At 38.4% G+C, this 21,905-nt stretch overlaps 1 protein-coding gene across 19 annotated transcripts in view; it reads left to right on the top strand.

Moving 5' to 3' along the window:
• The window catches only part of DEPDC5 (DEP domain containing 5, GATOR1 subcomplex subunit), a 158,339-nt gene that overhangs the window by 55,262 nt on the left and 81,172 nt on the right, over positions 1-21,905 (top strand). For 16 of the 19 annotated variants that reach the window (XR_014021036.1, XR_014021037.1, XR_014021038.1 and 13 more), the window contains 7 exons: positions 958-1,027; positions 2,172-2,208; positions 3,433-3,553; positions 9,629-9,849; positions 11,149-11,352; positions 13,516-13,651; positions 14,737-14,834. Coding sequence is in view for 13 of the 19 variants with exons in the window: in XM_081285913.1 (XP_081142039.1) it covers positions 958-1,027; positions 2,172-2,208; positions 3,433-3,553; positions 9,629-9,849; positions 11,149-11,352; positions 13,516-13,651; positions 14,737-14,834 (887 nt within the window). In the remaining 6 variants the exon portion in view is untranslated. The remainder of the gene's footprint in view (positions 1-957; positions 1,028-2,171; positions 2,209-3,432; positions 3,554-9,628; positions 9,850-11,148; positions 11,353-13,515; positions 13,652-14,736; positions 14,835-21,905) is intronic. The other 3 variants (XM_081285906.1, XM_081285907.1, XM_081285917.1) reach the window with 1 other exon arrangement.

The following is a 21,905-nucleotide window of genomic DNA, read 5'->3' as shown; positions in this document are numbered from 1 at the left end:
AACATTCTTATGTTCTTGTATTTAATATGTCACTAGGATTGCCCCATGGTCTACTGATTATTTGCGAACATTGTGCCTTTTAATATTTTTTTATTTTTGCAGAGATTTGATGGAAGGTGTGGATTGGTCACCATTCCAAATCTCATTTAAAAGTTAATGATGGAAGAGAATACAAGAGATGCCTGAGGAATAGAAAGGCTTTATAGCATTCATTCATTCATTCATTCATTCAGTGTACCCAGTGCAAAACTGGTTTTTATTTTTTTGTGATCTTAGACATTACTGTATTAAGATTATTTTCAGAGGGATTAAGATTTGATGGTTTCTGCCATCTTTTTCTTGAGTACTAATCCTTTCCCTTTTTTTTTTTTTTTAAAGAGAAAGTGGGGGGGGGGAGAGAGAGAGAGAGAGAGAGAGAGAGAGAAAATTTTTTAATATATATATATTTTTTTAGTTCTCGGCGGACACAACATCTTTGTTGGTATGTGGTGCTGAGGATCGAACCCGGGCCGCCTGCATGCCAGGCGAGCGCTCTACCGCTTGAGCCACATCCCCAGCCCCCTTTCCCTTTCTTGTCTGGCTTTTTCATGCTTACTAAATGCTGATCTATGAGTGAGTGATAAGAACCTCTCTTGTGCCCAACCCATGGCAAAAATCAAGGTGAAAAGTATCAGGGGGTAAATAGATTTAATCCCTGCCACAGGAGGAAATTCTGATCCAATTATAGTTAGCATATAGGATTAGCACACATGAAACAACTTATGGGAAAAAAGGAATAGAATAATTAAAAACATAATTAGTGTTTTATAGTGATTGCAAAAGAAGTTAGAATATGAAAGCTCATTGAAGCCTAAAAACAGTCCCAATCTTGGGAGGGCAGGTCCATGCTTAGGATTACAGCTGTGTCTTAAGGTTTTGATTAATGACCCTGTTTATTTATTTATTTTTTCTTAATAGTTTCTATACATCCAAAAGCCAGCTTTTTTGTAACAGTTTCACCCCACGAATTAAACTGGCCGGAAAGAAGGTAGGTGTCATCAAAGCCATAGAACCTTTGGGAACTGTCACACATCAATGTAATTATAATATATGATTCTGGGGTACCTTCATCTCTCCACATGGTCATAAATAGGGCATAAGAAATTTACCTTAGAATTATACAATTTTTGAATGGGTGTGGTAGCACACACTTGTCAGCCTTCCTACTCTTGAGGCAGAGGCAGGAGGATTACAAGTTGAAGGCCAGCCTGGGCAACATAGCAAGACCCTGTCTCAAAATTTACAAAAAGGACTGGGGATATAGTTCATTGGTAGATCACTTGCCTATCATGTGTGAGCCTAAGTTCTATCCTTAGTAATGCAGGAGAAAAACAAAAAAGAATGTTATAACTTTCTGTATTAGATAAACATATAATAAGGCAGGGAGTGGGTATGTAAATCAGTGGTAGAGCCCATGTGTAGCATGCACAGGTCCTGGGGTCAATCCCCATTACTCCCAAACAAACAATAAAAGTGATAATGCTATCAGTTTTTCTCCTCCACCTTTGTACTCCATTTCAGCAAATTGGACAATGTTTGGAGTGCTCTGCTCTGGTAGGTGTAGACAGACAGGTGATGGTGTCATGGAGGAGGGGAAGCATGCAGGGTTCAAGGTGGGACCTAGCCAAGGTAGAATATAGCAGTGGATTGAACATAAGTCTGAAAATTTGGGTTTGTATTTTGACTCTGCTACCTGCTGATTGTATGACTTTGGGCAAATTCCTTTTTCTTCTTTTTTTTTTTAATTTTTTTATACTTTTATTTTGTTTATTTTTTGAAAAATGTGGTGCTGGGGATCGAACCCATTGCCTCACGCGTGCTAGGCAAGGCTGTACCATTGAGTCACAACTCCAGCCCAAATTCCTTATTCTTTATAGAATTGAGTATACTCACCAGTTCTACCAGTGGTTGGGGTGGTAAGAATTAATCAGATTTGAGGTGGGAAGTAAGGGATCTTGCAAGGTCTGATGCTGTGTAAGGTGGGTGTCAGATCTTAGCTTCCTGCCTTCCCATCAGTTATAGGAAGGGTTGAGACATTGTCTTTGCCCTGGGGAGCAGCCACATATATACTATACTTTGTGCGATGTTCTATACTGGCATAGGAGAGTGATTAAATCTTTTCAATTTTATAGCCTGCCTCTGAAAAAGCAAAAAATGGACGTGATACATGTGAGTATTTTTTATTAATTTTTAAATTTGTTTTAATTAGTTATACATGTCAGTAGAATGCATTTATGCACTTTGATATATCATACATAGATGGGATATAATTTCTCATTTTCCTGAGTGTACCTGTTGCAGAATCATATTGGTCATGCAGTCACATACATACATAAAGTAATAATGTCTATTTAATTCTACTATCTTTCCTATCCCCAATCCCCTTCCCTCTCCTCCCATCACTTCCCTCTACCTAATCTAAGGTAACAGTATTCTTCTCTAGTGCCTTATTGTGAATTAGCATCTACATATTAGAGAAAACATTTGGCCTTTGGTTTTGTGGGATTGGCTTATTTCGCTTAGCATGATATTCTCCAACTCCAACCATTTATTAACTAATGCCATAATTTCACTCTTCTTTAAAGCTGAGTAATATTCCATTGAGTATACATATCACATTTTTTAAATCCATTCATCTCTTGAAGGACATCTAAGTTGGTTCCATAGTTTAGCTATTGTGAATTGAGCTGCTGTAAACTTTGATGTGGCTATATTACTATAGTATGCTGATTTTAAGTCCTTTGACATTTTTTGAGACCTTCTTTCATCACTTTTAGAAAGAGCTAACCCATGGTGACAAAATTATATGAAATTGCTTAAGAAAATTCACTGAACAGTTGGGAGACCTGAATTCCCTTTGTGTCACCTCTTAGCCACCTTGTATTTTTGTCATGTCAATTGCAAGTTGGATGATGACCAAATCTTTTTTTGTTTTCCGTAGGTCAATTGTAGAGATCAGGTAGAAAGTTTTAAAGCATTAAACATATAAGATGATATGTAGTTTTTTAAAAATAATTGTTTTTAGTTGTAGATGGACACAATATTTTTATTTTGCTTATATATTTCTGTGTGGTGCTGAGGATTGAACCCAGATCGAACCTCATACATGCTAGGCAAGTGCTCTACCACCGAGCCACAACCCCAGCCCTGGATGATATTTTTTTAACGGGGATCACATAGGAATGAAATGCTACCAATAAGTTGCCTTTATTTAGTTCTGTACTATTTCTTTGTTGCTTTAACTTAAAAGTCATTTCATCTTAACAACCTTATCAATGGGTTATTATCTCCATTTTCTCAGAGGTAGATGATGAACCTAGTGTCTCACAGATGTTGGTGAAGAAATGTGTGAAATGTCTTTGGGTGACAGTTTGTACTATTTGTGTATTTCAGCTCTTGGGACTCCAAAAGAATCTGAGAATGCCCTTCCAATCCAAGTAGATTATGATGCCTACGATGCTCAAGTGTTCAGGCTGCCTGGCCCATCCCGGGCTCAGCGCCTCGCCACCTGCAGGTTTTCAGCTGATTGACTTGGGGTTTATATAAAAGTTATTTAGGAAAACCTGAAATCTAATAGGGACCTTTGTGAGAGCAACCTTGAAAATGTTTTAATTAAAATTAGCCAAGTAGGGGCTGGGGATGTGATGCTGAAGGGGTAGCGCGCTCACCTGGCATGCATGCGGCTGGGTTCGATCCTCAGCACCACATACAAACAAAGATGTTGTGTCCACCGAAAACTAAAAAAAAATAAATATTTAAAAAAATTCTCTTAAAAAAAAATAAAATAAAATTAGCCAAATAGAAGCTGTGCCAGGCAGATCATTAGGGATTTGGTTTTCCAGTTCTTTGGCCTAGCCATTTTGTTTGCCATGAAGTAGTGTCTTAAAATAAGAAGGTACTTAGGCTTTTTTTTAATATTTTTTTTAAGTTGTACTTGGACACAATACCTTTATTTTATTTTTATGTGGTGCTGAGGATTGAACCCAGTGCCTTGCATGTGTTAGGCGAGTGCTCTACCGCCAAGCGGCAACCCCAGCCCCACCCCCACCTTAGGCTTTTTCTAATCAAAAGCAAACATTCATAAATTCCAGAATGATCATCTTACTGGCCTGGCACTAAGATATATTCCTGAGCCCAGATTATTATAAGTTTATTATTTCAAGAACACATGAATTATATTTTTTCTGTGGTGTTTGGTTATATAGCAGTTTCTGATTGTGATAGAGCTAGATACAATAACTTTGATCTTGTATAAAGCCTATTTACCCCAAATTATAGATATGTATTTTGTATTTTCTTCATATACTTGATAATCTTGTATTTTATGCTTATTTTAGTTCTTTATGTAGATTTTTTAAAGTGAATGTATAAAATAGAAATCTAGCTTATTTTTTGTCCCCATTTGACCAGATCATACCAGTTTATTTTTCAGATTTCTTTCTTTTTTTCCCCTCTTCCTTCTCCCCTTCCCCTTACTCTTTTTTTTTTTTTTTTTTGGTACTGGAGCTCAAACTAGGACCTTGAGCATGTGAAGCAAGCCCTCTGGCACTGAGCTACATTCCTGTCCATATTTTTTAAAATTTTGAGACAGGGTCTTGCTAGGTTGCCAAGGCGGGCCTCAACTTGAGATTCTCCTACCTTGGTCTCCTGAGAAGCTGGGATTATACAGGCATGCACCTCTATTCCTCAGGTATCTTAAATCTGCAAATTTAAGCACAGCTGATTAGAAGGATATTATGTCTCTTGATTTTGGAGGCAAATGAGTTTATAATGACCACATGATTGCTTTTTATTCTTTTCCTTCATCCTGTAATATCTATTCCTGAGAATGTTTAGAGCTCAAGATAAGTTTGACAAACAGCTTTGCTACAAGTGAATGCTTTTTTTAGAGACAGGGGCTTTTCTTCAGAGTCTTTATATTAAAAGTTATTTTTTTAAACAGTACTGGGGATTGAATGCATGGCCTTGTACATACTAGGCAAGTGCTGTTTCATTGAGCTACATTCCTGATCTTTGTTTATTGTATTTTGAGACAGCATGTTACTAAGTTGCCCAGGTGGGCCTTGGGCTTGTGATCCTCCTGCCTCAGATTCCTGAGTAGTTGGGATTATGGGTGTTTGTCATCATGCCCGGTTGAGTCTTTATTATTTTACTTAAAAATATTTTTTTAATAACTGGGCTGAGGTTGTGGCTCAGTGGTAGAGCACTTGCCTAGCATGGGTGAGGCACTGGGTTCGATTCTCAACACCACATTATAAATTAATAAATAAATAAAGGTTCATCAACAACTAAAACAAAAAAATTAAAAAAGAAGTATTTTTTAAAAAACTTCTTTGTTTTAGTTGTAAATGGATACTTTATTTATTTTTTTGTGGTGCTGAAGATCAAATCCAGTGTTTCATGTGTGCAGAGGCAAGCACTCTACCACTGAGCTATAATCCCAACCCTAATTTTAATTGTTTGAGATGAGGTCTCACTCTGTTGCCCAGGCTGATTTCAGACTGCTGGACTCAGGCAATGCTCCTGTTTCAGCCTCCCAAATAGCTGGGTCTACAGGGTGTACCACTACACTCAGCTATATAGGCTTGATTTTTTTTTTTTTTTTGTACCAGGAATTGAACCCAGTAGTGCTTAACCACTGAGAAATATCCCCAGACCTTTTTATTTTTTTATTTTGAGACAGGGTCTTGCTAAGTTGCTTAGGGTCTTACTAAGTTGTTGAGGTGGGCCTTGAACTTTTCATCCTCCTGCATCATACCCCCAAATTTCTGAGATTACAAGTGTGTACCATTGTGCCTACTAAAGGTGGGTTTCAATACTGATTTTTTTCAATACTGATTTTTTTCACTTATAAGCTAAGTAACTTCACATTCTTCATTTGTAAAATGGTGCTCTCTTATAGGTATGTTTGTAAAGCATAAATGAAATAATACATGAAAAATGTATCTAATAAATGCTAGCTATTATTTTCTAGGCAGAGAACTCAGGAATCTGCATTAACTGTCTCTGCCATGATTCTGATATATGTGACAATGTGAAGATGGTAATTCTTCCTAAGGCTTGAAAGTACCTGTAAACTTTTTTTTTTTTTTTTTTTTTTTTTTAAAGAGAGAGTGAGGGGCTGGGGATGTGGCTCAAGCGGTAGCGCGCTCGCCTGGCATGCGTGCGGCCCGGGTTCGATCCTCAGCACCACATACCAACAAAGATGTTGTGCCCGCTGAGAACTAAAAAATAAAGATTAAAAAATTCTCTCTCTCTCTCTGTCTCTCACTCTCTCTTTAAAAAAAAAAAATAAAGAGAGAGTGAGAGAGGAGAGAGAGAGAATTTTTTAATCTTTATTTTTTAGTTCTCGGCGGACACAACATCTTTGTTGGTATGTGGTGCTGAGGATCGAACCCGGGCCGCACGCATGCCAGGCGAGCGTGCTACCGCTTGAGCCACATCCCCAGCCCCCTGTAAACTTTTTATGCAACAGTGAATAGTACCTCAGAAGTCTGTGGGCATGGCCTGAGAGAACTCATAATGCAGAAATAATTTTTTTTTATCTTAAAAATTCAATGACTTTCCCTTCTGTTCCATAATAAGAAGCTTCATTAATTGTAACTGTAAATAACAATGTAAGCTAGCAGAATGCACATTTCTCAGGTAAATGTGGAACATTTATAAGACAGGAAATATTCTGGCCATAAACCAAACCTTAAAATTAAAAGGACTGATGGCTGGGATTGTGGCTCAGTGGCAGAGCGCTTGCCTTGCATGTATGAAGTACTGGATTCAATCCTCAGCACCACATAAAATAAATAAATAAAATAAAGGTATTATGTCCATCTACAACTAAAAAAATTTTTAAAAAATTAAAAGGACTGAAATGATACTGTATCTTATTGTATCTAATAAAATACTGTATCTAATAAAATAAACAAGAAATTCTTAACAGAAAGATACTAGAAAATCCCCAAATATTAGGAAACTAAGCGCACTTTTAAATAATCTATGGGACACAGGTATAATTCCAGCAATTTGGAGGCTGAGGCAAGATGATTGCAAGTTCCAGGTCAGTCTGGGCAACTCAGTGAAATCCTGTCTCAAAATAAAAAATAAAAAAGACTGGGGATATATAGCACAATAGTAGAATGCTGCTGGGATCTGTCCCCAGTATATAGAAAAGGAAAAGTCTGAAGTAAAATTAGAATTTTTTTTTTAACTGAATGAAAACAGAAATATAACATAAAGTTTGCATGATGCAGTTAAAACAGTTTAAGGGAACTTTATATATAGCACTAAATGCCTATGTGAGAACAAAAAGTAATGTCTCAAGTCAATAACCTCAATTTTCATTCTAAGAAACTAGAAAAAGAAGACCAAATTAAAATCAAAGCTTCCATATGTTTGATATGTCAAAATACATTCTATAGTCATGTATAACTAAAAAGAACAAATAGAAAATTAAAAAAAAAGCTTGCAGAAGATAATAATAAAGATAGCAGCAAAATTTAAGGAACTTGAAGAAAGAAAAATAGTACAGAGCACCAATGGACACATCCCCAGGCACCTCCCCCCCCCCCCGCCCCTTTTGGCATTGGGAGTTGAACTCAGGGGTGCTTGACCACTGAGCCATACCCCAGCCCCATTTTATATTTAGAGACAGGATCTCATTGAATTGCTTAGAGCCTCGCTTTTTGCTAAGGCTGGCTTTTTTTTGAACTCACCATCCTCCTGCTTCAGCCTCCTGAACTGCTAGGTTTACCCCTAACCTTTTTTTTTTTTTTTTTTTTTTTTGAGTACTGGGGATTGAACTCAGGGGCACTCAATTACTGAGTCATCCCTAACCCTGTTTTGTGTTTCATTTAGAGACAGGTTCTCACTGAGTTGCTTAGCGCCTTGCTAAGTTGCTGAGGCTGGCTTTGCAATTGTGATCCTCCTGCCGTAGCCTCCGGAGCCACTAGCATTACAGGCATGTGCCACTGTGCCTGGCTACAGACTGCTTTAATTGTTCTCTCTCTCATATGTGGCTAAACATATACAAGTATTCAAATATTTTACTTTTGAGCTGGGTACGACTGCACTGGAGATGTGGTTCAGTGGTTGAGCACCCCTGGGTTCAATCCCTGGTACCAAAAAAATTTTACTTTTGAAGCAATGAACATGTAGTCAGAATTTGGCTCTGTTTGAGCTCTGATTTAAGACAGAATTCTTCCAGGCTGAAAGAAAACAGCTCTGATGCCAAGTGGGTAGTCCTATTGGTAAGATAATACTTTAATTGTAAGAGTTCACCTCCTTGTTAGGCTTCTCTCTTTTTCTTCTTTTCATCTTTCTAACTATGTTTCTTGAGATTTATTTCCCTTAGGGAGTTATATGTTTTAATGAGTATATTGTTTTTAATGTTTTAATTAAGAAAATATTCAAACATGCGCAAATAGACTAGTATCGTGAACAATTATTGACATGTTGCCCATCTTGTTTTGTCATTTTGCCCCCACAATTTTGACTGGTGTGTTTTAATTTAACTTTTTAATTTTTTTAGTGGTATTGGGAATTGAACCCAGGGGTTCTCTATCATTGAGCCATGTCCTCAGCCATTTTAATTTTGAGACAGATTTCTCTAATTTCCTTAGACTGACCTCAAATTTGTAATCTCCTGTCCCCAGCTTCTGGGATTATAGGCATACGCCACCGTTCCTGGCTTACTGGAGTATTTTAAAACAAACTCCAGGCCTGTTTCTCCACCTGAATGTACTTCAGTACATATCCCTAATAAAGAAGTTTTTGAAAATATTTTCACAGTACCATTATCTTTAGTATCAAAATTAATATCAATTCCTTAATCTTTCATGTCCATATTCAGATTTCTCCATTTTCTCCAAAATTTTTTTTTGCAATTAGTTTGTTTAAATTAGGATCTAACCAAGATTCACACATTCCATTTGGTCATAATATCTCTTTTAGTGACATTAGAACATTTTGCTTTTTTTATTTAGCTAATTTTTTAAAAATAATATTAACTTTTCCTCTATTCTCTGAATTTTTGTAAACTGGCAGTTAGCTTTAAAAGCTTGATTATATTTCGGTTCCATTTGTAAGACAAGAAAATTTCTGAGCTGACACTGTGTATCTTTTCTTGTATCACCTGGCATCTTGTCCTATTATTCCACTTCTAGTGATGTGAGGTTGATCAGTGGTGTCAGAATGGAGTAATCACTTCTTTACAATTGTGATCCCCGGATTTCTGCTATTTGAAAACTGGCATCTGTGTCTCCCCTTTCTTTCTTTTTTTTTAAAATTTTTAGTTGTAGATGAACACAATACCTTTATTGTACTTCTTTATTTTTACGTGGTGCTAAGGATCGAACCTGGGGCCTCGCTCGTGCTAGGCGGGTGCTCTACCACTGAGCCACAACCCCAGACCTCTCCCCTTTCTTATACTACATATCAGACAGCTAAGGGCAACACCTCTGATCCATGACATTGGGTTTTCTTTGAGTAGAAAATACTTTCTTTAAGTACATTGAGTAGGTGATGGGTTTTGGAGTTTTAACTTGAAATAAGATAGGAGCCCTTGCTTGGTGGTGAGTTTTCTCTTACCTGGCAGGTCTGTGCGGGAGCGGGAGAATCACAACCGCAAGAGTGCCAGCTCTTGTGATGTCTCATCCAGTCCTTCCCTTCCGAGCCGTGCACTACCCACTGAGGAAGTAAGAAGCCAGGCTTCTGACGACAGCTCCCTGGGCAAAAGTGCCAACATCCTGATGATCCCACACCCCCACCTGCACCAGTATGAAGTCAGCAGCTCCTTGGGCTACACCAGCACTCGAGGTGAGAGTGCTGAAGCACAGGCAGAGCTGGGTAAAGCTGGGGATAGTTTCCTTATTATAGTAGGTGTTGAGAGTGGCAGGGAGTGGTCAGATTGGGTAAAACATCCCTTATCTTAATTATTTCCATGTCAATGCAATGGGTGCTAATCAGATTAGGTGTTAGGTATGTGTGTATTATACTATTTTTTAAGAAAAACCTTTACTCTGTTTTTCTTCTTATTTCCATTTGGTTCTATAATTGTGTCATACTCAGAATGGAGATCATGCATGGAGATAATTGTGTACCAGGCCTGGAAGATATGTCACTTCTACCCGTGTTCTGTTAACAGGAACTAATTCATATAACTTCAGTGCAAAAGCACAGGGAATTGTAATCATTTAGGATTAGTGAACAATTTATTAACTCTGCCAGGGTCTGCCCTTCTGGTTCACCAGAATATATGTATCTTTATATATATATTCTGGTTTAATATATATGTGTATGTGTGTGTGTGTGTGTGTATATATATATATATTAAAAATTTATATTTGTTGAATGATTATACTAGGAATTGAAACCAAGAGTGCTTTACCACTGAGCTATGTTTGCACTTCTTTTTGTTTTTTATTTTGAAACAGGGTCTTGCAGAGTTGCTAAGGTTAGCCTTGAACTGACAATCCTACTGTCTCAGTCTTCTGAGTCACTGGGATTATAGGTGTGCACCACTATTCCTGGCTTAAATATTTATTTTTATTGTTCCTTCCACATAAAGAATACACTTATCCTATCAAGTATGATGGCACACACCTGTAATCCCAGCAACCTGGGAGTCTGAGGCAAGAGGATTGCAAATTTGAGGCCAGCCTTAGCAACTTGATGATACTCTTTCTCCAAATAAAAAGGACTGGGGATGTAGCTCAGTGGTAAAGTCCTGTTGGGTTCAATCCCTAGTATCCTCCTGTGGTCCCCAAAGAAAAATATACTCAACCTGTCCCTAATGGAAACAACTAAAATCCCATTATTTAGTTATTGTATCTAGGTAAAAGTCCAAGGTCTCCAGGTGATGCGTGGTTTTCCCCTTTGGGTTTGTAATTCACTGGGCCAGTATTTCAAGAGTGAAAATCCTCTTCTCCTAAGTATTTAAAAAATTAAACATGTTAAATTTGTGTATGTTTTTTAGCAGTTTTACTCATTTCTGTCACTTTCTGACACTTATGATGTCTAAAATTCTTGTCAACCTCAGCTATTAGTACACCTAGTTTTGGTTTCATTGTGGTTCTATAATTTGTCTTTGTGGCTCAACTCCATGATAACTTTCAGATGTCCTGGAGAACATGATGGAGCCACCACAGCGAGACTCCAGTGCACCAGGGAGGTTCCATGTAGGCAGTGCAGAGTCCATGCTACATGTTCGACCTGGTGGATACACACCCCAGAGAGCGCTGATTAACCCCTTTGCCCCCTCACGGATGCCTATGAAGCTCACGTCCAATAGAAGACGTTGGATGCACACTTTTCCTGTGGGTAAGTTGGTTGCACAGGAAAGTGCCTTGAACTAGGAGTTCTTGGCCCCACTCTTCCATATTAATCGACTATGTGACTTTTGTTAAGTGCTTCTACTTTTCTGAACATTTGTCACCAGTGTAATGGGGATAAACTTGACAATATCAGGGGTTCTTTTGAGGATTCTTGAAGATGTATTTGGGAATAGGCTTTGTACCTCACTAGGTATATTAACCTAAGGACTCTTTTTTCCCCCCTATTTGAAAAGGACTATGCTTTGCCACCTACTTTCTTTCCTAAGGCCTAAAGTCTCTTCATTCTTTTTTCTCTTTGTTCTCTCTGTATATTGATCTTATTGTCTTTGTTATAAGATTATGTCTTCTCTTAGAGGTTTCTGATAACTGAAGAAAAAAAGATATATGTGTGTGTGTGTGTACATATATATGTGTGTGTGTGTGTGTGTGTGTATACATATATATATATATATATATATTTATATATATTTATATATATACATTTGGTGTTGGGGATTGAACCCAGGGGTGCTTTACTATTGAGTTACATCCCCAATCCTTTTAATTTATTTTTTATTTTTCTAAATTTTGAGGTAGGGTCTTGCTAAATTCTTTAGAGCCTTGCCACATTGCTAAGGCTGTCCTCAAACTTGCATCTCCTATCTTACCCTTCCAAGTTGCTGGAATTACAGGCATGTGCCAGTGTGTCCAGCTTTGAAGAAATTTTTTAAAAATTCATTTTTTTCCCTAGGCCATTCTTTTTTTTTTAAAATACTTTTATTTATTTATTTATTTTTATGTGGTGCTGAGGACATTCTTTTTGATCTGTCTTCTGTTGTCAAGAAGATGATGGCAAGGTTTTATAAAGCTGTAACTAAAATTAAACTTCAGATTAATCAGCTCTTACTGGGTTAAGAAGTAACATGAATTACCTCCATATTTTTTTTTTGGTACCGGGGATTGAACTCAGTGACACTTGACCATTTTGTTTAGAGACAGAGTCCCACTGAGTTGCTTAGCACCTCGCCATTGCTGAGGCTGTCTTTGAACTCTTGATCATCCTGCCTCAGTCTCCTGAGCCGCTGGGATTATAAACCTGAGCCACCATGTCTGATGCTCCAGTTTTTTTTTTTTTTTTTTTTTAAATGGAAAGCATCCTGCTGAATGCTTGGAAGTATCTGTTTTCTTTTTGCACTTTCTTTTACTGTTTAAAAGTTTAAAAAATGAGAAATGAATCTGGTTAATTTGATTAAAATTGGAGGTCATTCCCAAACCTCTTCTGCCCTCTTATAGCAGAGAAAAGATAATAAGAGATAATGAGACTACTTGCTTTTTTCTGCTGTCTTTTCTCTCCATGTTTTCCCCATTGGTTTGCTTTGAGATCTCTTGAGAGAACTTTCTTCTGTGACCCTCAACTCTTCCAGCTTCTGTGCTTTTTCCTCCTTGCACCCTTCACAGTTACTAAAACAACAATCTCCAAACAATGTTGACTTTGTTTCATCCTCTTTTCCATCTGATTCTCTAATAGCTAAGGCCCTTCATTGCTAGGCTCCTCAACTTTGTCTCTCCTCAACTTCCTGTCTTTTTATTTTCCTCTTCAGAGACACTATCCTTTCCCAACTAAACTCTGATGTTATCTCTCCTACCCTTTTCCTTCAACCCCTGTTAATCTTGTTTAACACTTAGCTCTAAAATCTTTGTTTCTAGGAAGCTTATTTAAATAGATTTGGCTAATTCTGATCTCTCATGCTCTTTTTTGCACTTCAGAATCTTCTGCTTCTTAGAATCACTTGTTATTTTCTTAAGTATTAATAGAGTCATTTGATGTTTCATTCATGTTTTCTTCTCATTTAGTTTGTGTTAATTCTCCTGTACTTCTGTATTTCTCTGTATCTCTGTTGGCATGCATGAGACAGAGGCTTCTGAAATGTTAACAGATTAAGCAGGATGATAAACATGAGGTTCCTTAGTAGCACCAATCTTGCTTGGAGGGGGAGGTGTTCTTTCTGGGAACCAGAGGATTCCTTTTATAATGTTCTTTTGTGGTGTGCCCTTTGTTGAGTTTCCTAATACCTATATCCCTTCTGTTGGTAAGAAGGAAGATTGCCGTTAAGTACATAGAACTAACCATCAGGTGGGAATGATCCTTCATGGTTCTTTGTCTGGTTAGGACCATCTGGAGAGGCCATTCAGATCCATCATCAGACCCGGCAGAATATGGCGGAGCTGCAGGGCAGTGGGCAGAGGGATCCAACTCACTCCTCTGCAGAGCTGTTGGAGTTAGCATATCATGAAGCAGCTGGAAGGTGAGAATGTGCACAGGGCTCTGGAAGGTAACCTCAGAACACTCTTGGCACCCAGGATAATGTGCAAAACAGACTACTCACAAAGTATCATGTTTATAAGACTTGAAAAGGTAATATGAGGTCTTCTTCAGCCACTTCCTGGATGAAATGTAAAGCCAACAGCTTGACATTTTTGCCTGTGGTATTACCTAGACCCTGATTTAGGTTCATTTTGAGGTTGCACTTTGTAAACCTTAAAGATAGCTGTCTTTCAAACCTTAGTCAAGGATGCAAACAAGAGAGAAAAGGCTTTGAATTTGGGGTACTGAGACAGGTATATGCTGTCATTTTGGGCAGTGTCCCTGTGACTTGTCATTTTGATCACTAAGAAATCTCACTGTTGAGTTTAAAAGAAGTTAATGGGAAAAAAAATGAGATTAAGGCCTCATTTTTTTATGGAAAAAAGTCTTTTTGAACCAGAGTCTGAATGTGTTTATAAGGCATCTAAAGATAGTCAGTGTAGGAAGAAAGTCATTTAAGACTTGACAAGCATGAGCCCAGGTTATACTTATACTCACTTTTTCTGTATTGTTTGGAAACACTTGCAAAAAGTGGTCTTTGCCCCTACCCCCACCCCTACTTTTTGGTGCTAGGGATCAAACACAGGGCCTGGTGCATGCTAGGCAAGTTGAAACCCCTGCCCTCTTTGGCCTTTCTTTTAGTCACCTTGACATCTTGTGGGTTGGCTGAGTGCTCAGGGCAGGGTGTGGCCCTCTTTACCACATTAACCCTGGTGTACCTATTCAAACATCTCACATGCATCCTTGTCAGTTAGAGGGAGGCAGAAGACAGAAAGGTCTGGTGGTCTAACATGGCTATGGGAAAGTGGCCAGAGTGCCAGGGGAGGAGGCCATAGCTGGCACACAATGAAGCATCTTCACCTGATGGCTAGAGATATGGATCCCAAGGATTGTCAGTCTCTGGGGCTAAATTTCAGGCCTGTTTCATGACTTCTCTACCTAACATCCCCACTGGGATATAGGGTAAGCAGGAGAAAGAGTTGATGGTGTTCATTAAGCCAGGTGGCTGGGCTCTGTTCTCTGCAGGCACAGCACTTCCCGCCAGCCTGGTGACGGCTTGTCCTTCTTGAACTTCAGTGGAACAGAAGAACTTTCTGTCAGCCTGCTTAGCAACAGTGGTGCAGGTAACTCACCCAAGGACTAATAGAGTCAGTATGCTTGGAGCAGCTCACATCCAGAAAGTGATATGATGTCCAGAAAGTCAGGGTCATGCCTATTTTGGGATCATTCAGCCACAATTTTGGGTGACCTGTTTAGAACCAGTGCTGTATAATCTATGGAATTATAAATGGGCTGCATGGTACATTTTTAGCTGGGAACATATTGTTTAAGCCTCATTTGTTGTCAGGGAGTCATGACTGAGGGCTACCTGATGTGAATGGAGGGCAGCACCAAGGCCAGGAATGGTCTCTGTTCTAGAGGAGCTTTCAGTTGTTGGAGTTCAGGGAACAAACCCATTCTCTTACAGTCAGGAGAGACTCCAAAGGGAGCAGTGTGGTTCCAATTATATGATCAAAAAGAGAAAGGTGATGTAGTTGTTAAGAGAAGTGAGTATGCATTTCAGGCACAAAGGGGTAGAATTTGGTTGAGTAGAGAGTTAGAACATGAGGATTCCAAGTGCAGTTGGTAGGAACTTGGTTTTGTTGTTTCTTGAATTACTTTTATATCCATTTTCTTATGCAGTCATCCCAGTAGAGCATAAATTACTAAATATATTTTACATATGGGTAACTTAATGCCTAGAGATATAGAGATGTTAAATTAATCTCTCATACCAACTACTAGGTATCTTGACTCAGATTGTTGTCCTCATTTGACCATTTTATTCAGAATACTTTTTTTAAAAATATATTTACTGCATCTATTAATAATAAAATAGTAAATCTTGGAAAAATCTGAAAAATTCAAATAAGTGACATATTTTATCAATGATTTTGTACCCATAATAATAAGAAAATGTCACATCCTGGAAAAATGTAAATTGATGTCACATTTTTCTCTACCCCTAATGATTGTTAAGGAAATGTCACATCTTGGCAAAATTTGGAAATTGTAAAATCAATAACATATTCTGAATCCATAGTGATGAGAAAAATTGCAATAAAAGATAACCCAGAGAAAGCTGCATTAGAGCTTTCTCTCTGGAGATTGCTCAAAAAAAAAAAAAATATATATATATATATATTTTATTTTTATGTGGTGCTGAGAATCGAACCCAGTGCCTCACATGTGCAAGGCAAGTGCTCTACCACTGAGCTATAACCCCAGCCCCTCAGAGTACTTTTTAAGGGTAGAGGGGAACATAAGATTGGATAGGCAGAGGCAGTTTCTATAGAGCCTCAGAGGATAGGTATTATGCAAAAATGAGTGTGAAAACATTACAAGTAGAAAAAAATGGAGCTGCTATTTCATGCTTTAATATTCTGTAAGCAAACTTGCATTTCATATATTTGGTTTAAGGAAGTTGTAGTGAAAATAAGTTTTATAAAATTTGTTAATGATGATTTTCTTCATTTATTGGTAGATTTATTCAGCAGTATTCCTAGAGACCTATGGCTGAAGCTTGGAAATGGGGTTGGCATTACAAGAATCCCAAATGATTAGAAACTCATTCATTCATTAATTCACTTTAAATGAGAAAACTCATTTAATTCATTTCATTAACTTTTTGGTACTGAGGATTGAACCCAGTAGTGCTTTACTCTGAACTATGTCACTAGTCCTTTTACTTTGTTATTTTATTTTTTAAAAAGAATTTTAACTTTTATTTTATTCTTTTAAAAAATATTTATTTTTAAGAAGTATTTGGATACAATACTTTTATTTTATTTATTTATTTTTATGTGGTGCTGAGGATTGAGCTCAGGGCCTCACATGTGCTAGATGAGTGCTCTATCGCTGAGCCACAACCTCAGCCCATCTTTTTTTTTTTTTTTTAAATGTGGTGCTAAGGATTGAACCCAGTGCCTCATGTGCTAGGCAAGCACTCTATCACTGAACTATAGCCCCACCCCTACTTTATTATTTTTGAGATGGGGGTTTTGCTGATTTGCTGAGGGTCTCTCTAAGTGACTGTGGCTGACCTCAAACTTGTAGTCCTACTGCCTCAGCCTCCCAAGTTGTTGGGATTATAGACATGTGCCACTGTGCCTGGTATTTTTTTCTTTCTTTATATATTTGGTACTGGGGATTGAACCGTGGGGTGTTTTACCTCTGAGCTACGTCCCCAGTCCCTTTTTATTTTTTATTTTGAGACAGGGCCTCACTAAGTTGCTCAAGGTGGTGACCTCACACTTGGTAATCTTCCTACTTCAGGCCCCCAAGTATTTGGGACTGTAGGTATATATCACTGTGCCTGGCTTCATTGATTTTAAATGAGAAAACCAATTGAATACAAGTTTGTTGATAAAAAGATACTTAAAAATGTTATCTTGGGGGCTGGGGTTGTGGCTCAGTGGTAGATCGCTTGTCTGGCATGTGCTAGGCCCTGGGTTTGATCCTCAGCACCACATAAAAATAAATAAATAAAATAAAGGTATTGGATCCAACTACAACTAAAAAATTAAAAAAAAAATGTTATCTTGCTGCCAAACCAGTGCTTTCAGAATGTTAATAAGGCATGTTTTTAATGCTTTGCTAAACCAAAGAGCCATTTTTTTTTAGGAATTCAGAGTTTGAGCTACCTGCGTTGTTTGGGGTAGAGTTCCACTGCTCTGGGGCTCCCTAGAGTATACCATCAGCTAGTTTTTCTGGTGACCTGAAGTAGGGAGAATTAATTAGATTGAGGTGGTAGCAGCACCAAGATCTATTCAGACTAGTGTTGTGATTTGGGGTAGCCTAGATGATTCTCTATATGTATCTTTTGGAATTTTGCAGTCTATCCTGGGGAAAAGAGTGAGCTTTCAAAGAATCGTTATTTGGGAATGGTTGTGGAAGATCCTCAGATGATACCATCATGGAATCCTCTCAGGTTCCCTGGTGCACACACAAGGAAAAAAAAAAAAAAGCATTTGCTGTAACCTGTACCTCTGGTTTTGCCTCCTACCTCTTGGGCTCCTGAATTGTGGGTCTGCCTAATTCTGGACTTGGGTGACTCCCAGATGCCTCATCCTTAATGTGTTTTCAACTGAATTCACATCTAGCCATCCCTCAACCCACCCTTCCTCCTCTGTTGCCTCTTTCTTCTGACATTGGCTCATCTACTTTCTCACTGCTTTTGTTCAGGTTCCTATGATCTGGCCAGGATTATAGCAGTAGCCTTCTAAATGATCTTTCTCAGTTCTTGTCTGTTCTGATTCATCTTCCATACTGTCACCAGTGAAATATTTCCAAATGCAAATATGATCAGCTTTCACTTCACAAATAGAAACCCTTCAGTGTTTCTTTCTTTTTTGGCAGTGCTGTAGATTGAACTTAGGACTTCATGCATGCTAGTCAACCACTCTACTACTGAGCTATATCCCTAGCCCTTCAGTGGTTCTTCATGATTTGTAATGCTAGCCATTACTTGACTCCTGCCTACCTTTGTATTTTCATCTGCCTCCACTTCCTCATAGCATTGCATGTTAAAGAGTATAGGTTCTAGAATCTTAGGACATGAGGCCTGAATCTACCTCATGAGCACTGAGTCCCTTGGGATAGTTACCTAACCTCTGTATAAGTCAGTTTTTTCATTATTATAATACTTATAATATTAAATGTGATGATCCACATGCATGCTTAAGACAGTGCCAGGAACACATGGTGTGTGTTCATCAAATATGTACTATTATTGTTATTGTATGACCATATTTTATATTCTAGCCATTGCTTGTGATCTCTCAAAAGAACTATGTTCTCATATTCCTTTACATAATCTAGTCCTTCTGTATAGAATATGCTTCTTCCTTGTCTTCAGTCCCTGATTCAGTATGGCACTCAATACGTCCACTCAATCTTTATGGTCCAATCATAACTCCTCAATGAACCCCACCCTAGTGGTTCCCTTTCTTCCTCATGTCCTCCCAAGAGATTTTAGACATGTTTCTGCAACTCCTTGTGAACAACCCAACTTATTATCACTGTTTCCATGTTTTTCTCCCCACTAGATTGAGCTTAGCTTTACTCACTTCCCTCTAGTGTTTAGCACATTTATTGACAATAGAATCTCTATTTCAAGACCCAGATTTTATATGTGAAAAGCATTTGAATAATTCACAGAATTATTTTTTAATTGGTATTTGAGTGTTTGCTTATATATCTAACTTCTTATTAAGATTGTGGACTCCCTTCAGTTATTTTAGTCAGTGTGATATAGTTAAGTGGTATTACCCTTAACCTTGCCCAGTCCCCATATGGTCTGTACCATATGTTCAGAGGGGGCCAGAGAACATCAGGAGTTAGGCTGTAGCCACGTGGGAATTGAACTCCCATCTTTTTTTTTTTTTTTTTAAAGAATTTTTTTTTTAAATATTTATTTTTTAGTTTCTGGTGGACACAACATCTTTGTATGTGGTGCTGAGGATCGAACCCGGGCTGCACGCATGCCAGGCGAGCGCGCTACCACTTGAGCCACATCCCCAGCCCCTGAACTCCCATCTTTGACACTGGCTACCTGATCAATTATGTTAGTAAGTCAGAAATAATTTAGAAAAAAATCATCCTAATTTTTCTTGCCCTGTGCAACAACCAGTGTTTCAGTCATTTTTTTTTTTTCCTGCTGCTACAACTAAAGGACCACACCACAACAACTGTGGAAGAGGAAAGGTTTATTTATGGTCTCACAATTTCAGAGGTCTCAATCCATAGACAGCAGACTCCATTCCTTGGGCTCATGGCAGAAGAATGTGGCAGAGGGAAGCAGCTCACATGTTGATCATAAAGCAAAGAGAGATATCTCCACTTACCAGATACAAATATATACCCCAAAGCCACACCCCAATTGCTGTGTCCTCTAGCCATACCCTACCACTTCAGGTGCCACTCAGTTAATCCTTATCAGGGGAGTAATTCACTGCTTGGATTAAGACTCCCATAATCCAATCATTTCTCTTACAAACCTTGTATTGTCTCACATATGAGCTTTTGGGGGACACCTTACCTCTAAACCATAACAACCAGTTAATATCAGATCTGTCTTAGGCTATGTGAACCCTACCTTCACCAGTCCTAGCATGGTACAAAGTCCTGCCATCTTTTATTTGGATATAGTAGTTTGCTAACTGGTCTCAGCTTTCTCCTTTGCCCTTTCATATATTATATTTTCTTTTAAAAACATTTTTATTTGCAGATGGACATAATAACTTTATTTATTTATTTTTTTATGTTGTGCTGAGGATTGAACCCAGTGCCTCCCACGTGCTAGGTGAGTGCTCTACCACTGAGCCACAACCCCAGCCCTCATATATATAGTATATTTTCAACACAGCAATTTGGAGTGAGCATTCTAAAATAGAAGTCAGATTTTGAGTTGGTAGAGTGCTTGCCTTACATGCACAAGGCCCTGGGTTCAATCCCCAGCACCATTAAAAAAAAATAATAATAAGTAAAATAAAAAGGGCTCAGAGGGGTGCAAGTCTGTAATCCTAGCCGCTTGGGAAGCTGAGGCTAGAGGATTGATCCCCAATTCAAAGCCAGCCTCAGCAATTTAGCAAGACCCTAAACAACTCAGCAAGACCCTGTCTGTAAATAAAATATTAAAAAAAGGACAAAAAAAAAGACAGATTTTGACACTTATATACACAAAACCCTCCAAGTACTTCCCAGCTCACTTGGAATAAAAGCCATGGCATCATGGTAATTGACAGACATCCTAGAGTTATACTTCTCCAGGTTAGTCTCAGATTGCATCTCCTGGTTTCCCCTCTCACTTCACTTTAGTGGTTCCCAAATAGACCATGCACACTCCGAATCTCTAGTCCTTTCTCTTGCTGTCCTCTCTGCTGTTCTCTTATTCCAAAGAGCCTCACAGCTAAGATCCATATGTCTGATTTTACCTAGAACATTTTTTTCCCCCGGGGTGGGAAGACCAGGCACTGAACTCAGAGGTACTTGGCCTCTGAGCCACATCCCTAGCCCTATATTGTACTTTATTTAGAGACAGGGTCTCACTGAGTTGCTTAGTGCCTTGCTATTGCTGAGGCTGACTTTGAGCTTGCAGTCCTCCTGACTCAGCCTCCTGAGCCACTGGGATTACAGGTGTGCTCCATCATGCCCGGCCCAGAACAGTTTTGAACTTGTTGACTTGTATAATTATTAATAGTGTCTCCTTTCATTCTCATGGGTGTCCTGGATTATAGAAGTTATGTTGACATCCCCCACATCTCCACTAGCTTACTCTTTTACTTCCTTCAAGTCTTGTCTGAATTGCCACACTCCACATCAGAATTCTTCATGTATCCTCCCTACCTAATATTTCTCCTTATCATCACCTGACACACTAGATTTTTTTTTTTACTTTTATATTCTTATTGTTAGATCCATGAGGATGAGGATTTTTGTTTTACTTATGGCTGTACCTCTAGAGCTTAAAACAGTTCTGGCACATGGTAGATAGTTGGTAGACATATGGTAAGGTAGATAGTTGAGTGAATGCTAGAAGCCTTAGGTAAGCTTTTTCTCACTGAAGCATGATTTAATTTTTCTTCTAATGCTTTTCTTAAACCTTGTTGAACAATTAAACAGGATTTGTTTCTTCAAGGACTTGGGCATTCTTTTTTTAAAAAAAAATTTTTAAGCATTTATTTTCTAGGTGTAGATGGACACAACACAATGCCTTTATTTTTATGTGGTGCTGAGGATCGAACCTGAGTCCTGCCAGTGCTAGGCAAGCGCTCTACCGCTGAGCCACATCCCAGCCCCTGGCATTCTTTTTAAGTAGCTTTCTTTACAAGCTGTCCTCAATTTTCATGGAATATGGTTTGCTGTCTTCAAACTGTTAACCCTCCCCAAAATGTTTATTTGACTCTATCCACTGTGCTAAGTTCTGAGAAGAAACAAAATCCCATGTAGCTGGAATTACTGGTATATACCATTGTGCTGGTATATTTTAGATTTACATATAAGACACCAAATTTCCAGACCTCAGGGTGCTCTGGCTTGTCATTCCTTTGGGATTCTACTTGAAGCAGCTCCCATGTAGAGTAGCAGCTATGAAAGGAAAGCCCTCTGCATCTCTACTAAATTAGGATGTGTTAGATGGGGGACTGTGCTGCAAT

This window comes from Spermophilus citellus (genome assembly GCF_964194105.1).
Source record: "Spermophilus citellus genome assembly, chromosome: 3".
NCBI classification, from domain to species: domain Eukaryota; kingdom Metazoa; phylum Chordata; class Mammalia; order Rodentia; family Sciuridae; genus Spermophilus; species Spermophilus citellus.
Note: the sequence above shows the minus strand (reverse complement) of the source record. Positions and strands in the feature narration are given on the sequence as shown.